This window comes from Priapulus caudatus, unplaced genomic scaffold, assembly GCF_000485595.1.
Source record: "Priapulus caudatus unplaced genomic scaffold, Priapulus_caudatus-5.0.1 Scaffold4329, whole genome shotgun sequence".
NCBI lineage: Eukaryota > Metazoa > Priapulida > Priapulimorpha > Priapulimorphida > Priapulidae > Priapulus > Priapulus caudatus.
The window spans coordinates 6,896-9,355 of NW_014581390.1; the positions used below are offsets into that span (position 1 = coordinate 6,896).

General features: G+C 40.3%; 1 protein-coding gene across 1 annotated transcript in view; it reads left to right on the forward strand.

Moving 5' to 3' along the window:
* Nucleotides 1-2,212, forward strand: part of LOC106819750 (mitochondrial import receptor subunit TOM20 homolog) — an 8,751-nt gene extending 6,539 nt beyond the window's left edge. Inside the window, exon 4 of the mRNA XM_014824342.1 lies at nt 1,715-2,212. Within this exon, the coding sequence (XP_014679828.1) occupies nt 1,715-1,771 (57 nt within the window). The 3' untranslated portion in view covers nt 1,772-2,212. The remainder of the gene's footprint in view (nt 1-1,714) is intronic.
* Nucleotides 2,213-2,460: the final 248 nt, after the last annotated feature.

Below are 2,460 nucleotides of genomic sequence, written 5' to 3' on the forward strand. Positions count from 1 at the left end.
TTTATATTTCACCATCAAACTGTTTCCATTTTGTTTTTGTTGTGAAGCCTGAGGAAGAGACGTTCTTGAAAGCTCGCAATATGAAAAATCGACACCTTATTCTATTTTTATATACAGTAAAACTCGCATAAGTCGTCATCGTCTAACTCGTCAATTCGCATAAGTCGTCACGGAAGTCAAAGTCCCGATTTTTCTCTCATAGTAAATCCATTGGAATAGCCCCGCCTAAGTCGTCATTGATACGTCGTCATTAAGTACATGTCAACGCCCTCAGACAGGTCACATGTAATACAAACAACGGTAATTTCCCATCTGTAAGTCGTCATCAGAAATGCCGATGGCGCGCGCGCAGTGTACGGTCTAGGGGATGTACGAGCTGGCTGTCGCAGCTCGCATCTTTTAGCTCGCACATCCCCCAGATTCCCCAGTGTATGCAGCCCAATGCAGGGTGCGAAATTAACACGAGTCCGGAGTCAAATGCTCCCCGATTTACTGCCGGACGTCCTGATTTGACATAATAATGCAGGAGTCCGTATGACTCTCTGAAAATTCTGCTATACTAACTAGTTCGTTCCAGAGCACGGCATCGCGGAATTACCGTATTTTATCAGCTATTTTATTTTAGTGTTCCAAGAAAATTTGGCAGACGTGCATCGCAAATAGTCCTGCAATGTCCAAACGTGTAATCAACAGCGGGTGTTACAGATAGCTAGCGTGTGCCGCGCTTGCCACTAGTTCATACGCTGTACGTGCGTTATGGCCAGCAGCGGTGTCGATTGATGTACGGACCCGATTGTTTCATGTCTGCTATGTATGTGGCGCGAACTGACGTCGTGTGTGGAGCATGTTTATGACTGCGTAGGGGTGACGGGCGCCTGGGAGGGAAGCCCTACGTATAAGTCGACAAAATGACGACTTACGCATATGTCGTCATTTTCGTAAGTTGGCACAAATATGCTGGTCTCAAAAGTGTCGACTTATGCGAGTTTTACTGTATTTATATTGTGCAAAGATACTTTAGATTTGATGCTGGAAAACGTTTTAATAGTTAACACTACAGTATTTCCAAGTAGCATTTTATTTGACTCTAGCAAATAACCTCATTTTAATAGGGAATTCTTGAAACCAATATTAAATTTATGATACATGGGTTTATTTTATGGGTTGTCCAACAAAGTTTTCCTACAGGACATTAATAGAAAATGTGCACCATGGTGTACCTTTTCTGTATTAATGAAAAAAATCATTTTGCCTAGGCCACAATTAAAAAAATCTTTGTTTGCCCTCACCCAACCCAGGCTGAAAAGTTTAGGTAGGTAGGTAGGCTTCTTTTTCTTTTCTTTTTGAATGGTTTTTTTTACAAATTCAGCATGGTGTCTACATGCTCGGGTGTGCTTGTGTGTATATACCTTTTATGTTTGTTTTGCTTGATACATATAATGTATTGCCTACAGATTTATATAAAGTACAGTGATACAATTGGTAAAAAAAAAGATTGATAATAAAAAATTTCGAGTCGGCCCCTTTTTGGCGGGTTGGCCGGTTGAGGGCAAACAAACAATATTTTTATTATGGCCCTACGTTTGCCATCTTATGGCATGCAATATTGCGATCCAGACGATTTTTGGACCAGCTGAAAGGAGTTATTTTCATTATGCATTTGTGCGAGTGCATGTGTTTAGCATTCTGTCTAATAACTGTTTCTCCATTCCAGCGTATCACACGGACAGCATCATCGTCGGCCATGTTGGCAGAAGAGGATGTGGAGTAATTGAATAACAACGATGATAGCAACGCTAGAAAATCGAGCATCCGCTCCCAGCATGATCGTTACGAGACCGTGGATGTATTTCAGACTGATGAAATTGACCATGCACACTGTAGTGTTAGGAAGTCAGTAGGTCCTTTGCTGTACCTATGCAGTGTTGCGCAAGGTTCAGCTGTCTGGTTAGCTTTCAAACATCCATCAGGTCCCATTCTGTGTCTGTGTGGGTGGAAATGCCTTTACAATGTGCAAATTCATGTGTGATTAAGGGCATGATCTGCTAATTGACAGATAAAATTTGAAATGACAATTAGAAGAAATGCCAAGCAATAGCTTGAACATGGCATTGTGATGCTCTCACTTACGGGAGTAGGGTATGTAAAAGTGCATCTTTTGTAATTGTCATATTACAATACACATCTCCTTACTACATTTTCGTAAAATGTATTTTTTGTATTGATTTTCTTTGGATTTTGTTTATTTCACCAAATCTGCCAGTGTTCTTGCTGTGCATATTACCAGTTGAGCAATGAATCACAATCGTTTATGTAATCACCAAAAGTTGTGACTGACTCCATGCAGAGATTTTTGGAAGGTTATGGAAGGCATATATATAATCAAGAGTACATAATGGGAGAAGAGTATGACACTGTTTTAACAGCGTTTTGTGTAGTTTTCAACTTAAATTTATTCTA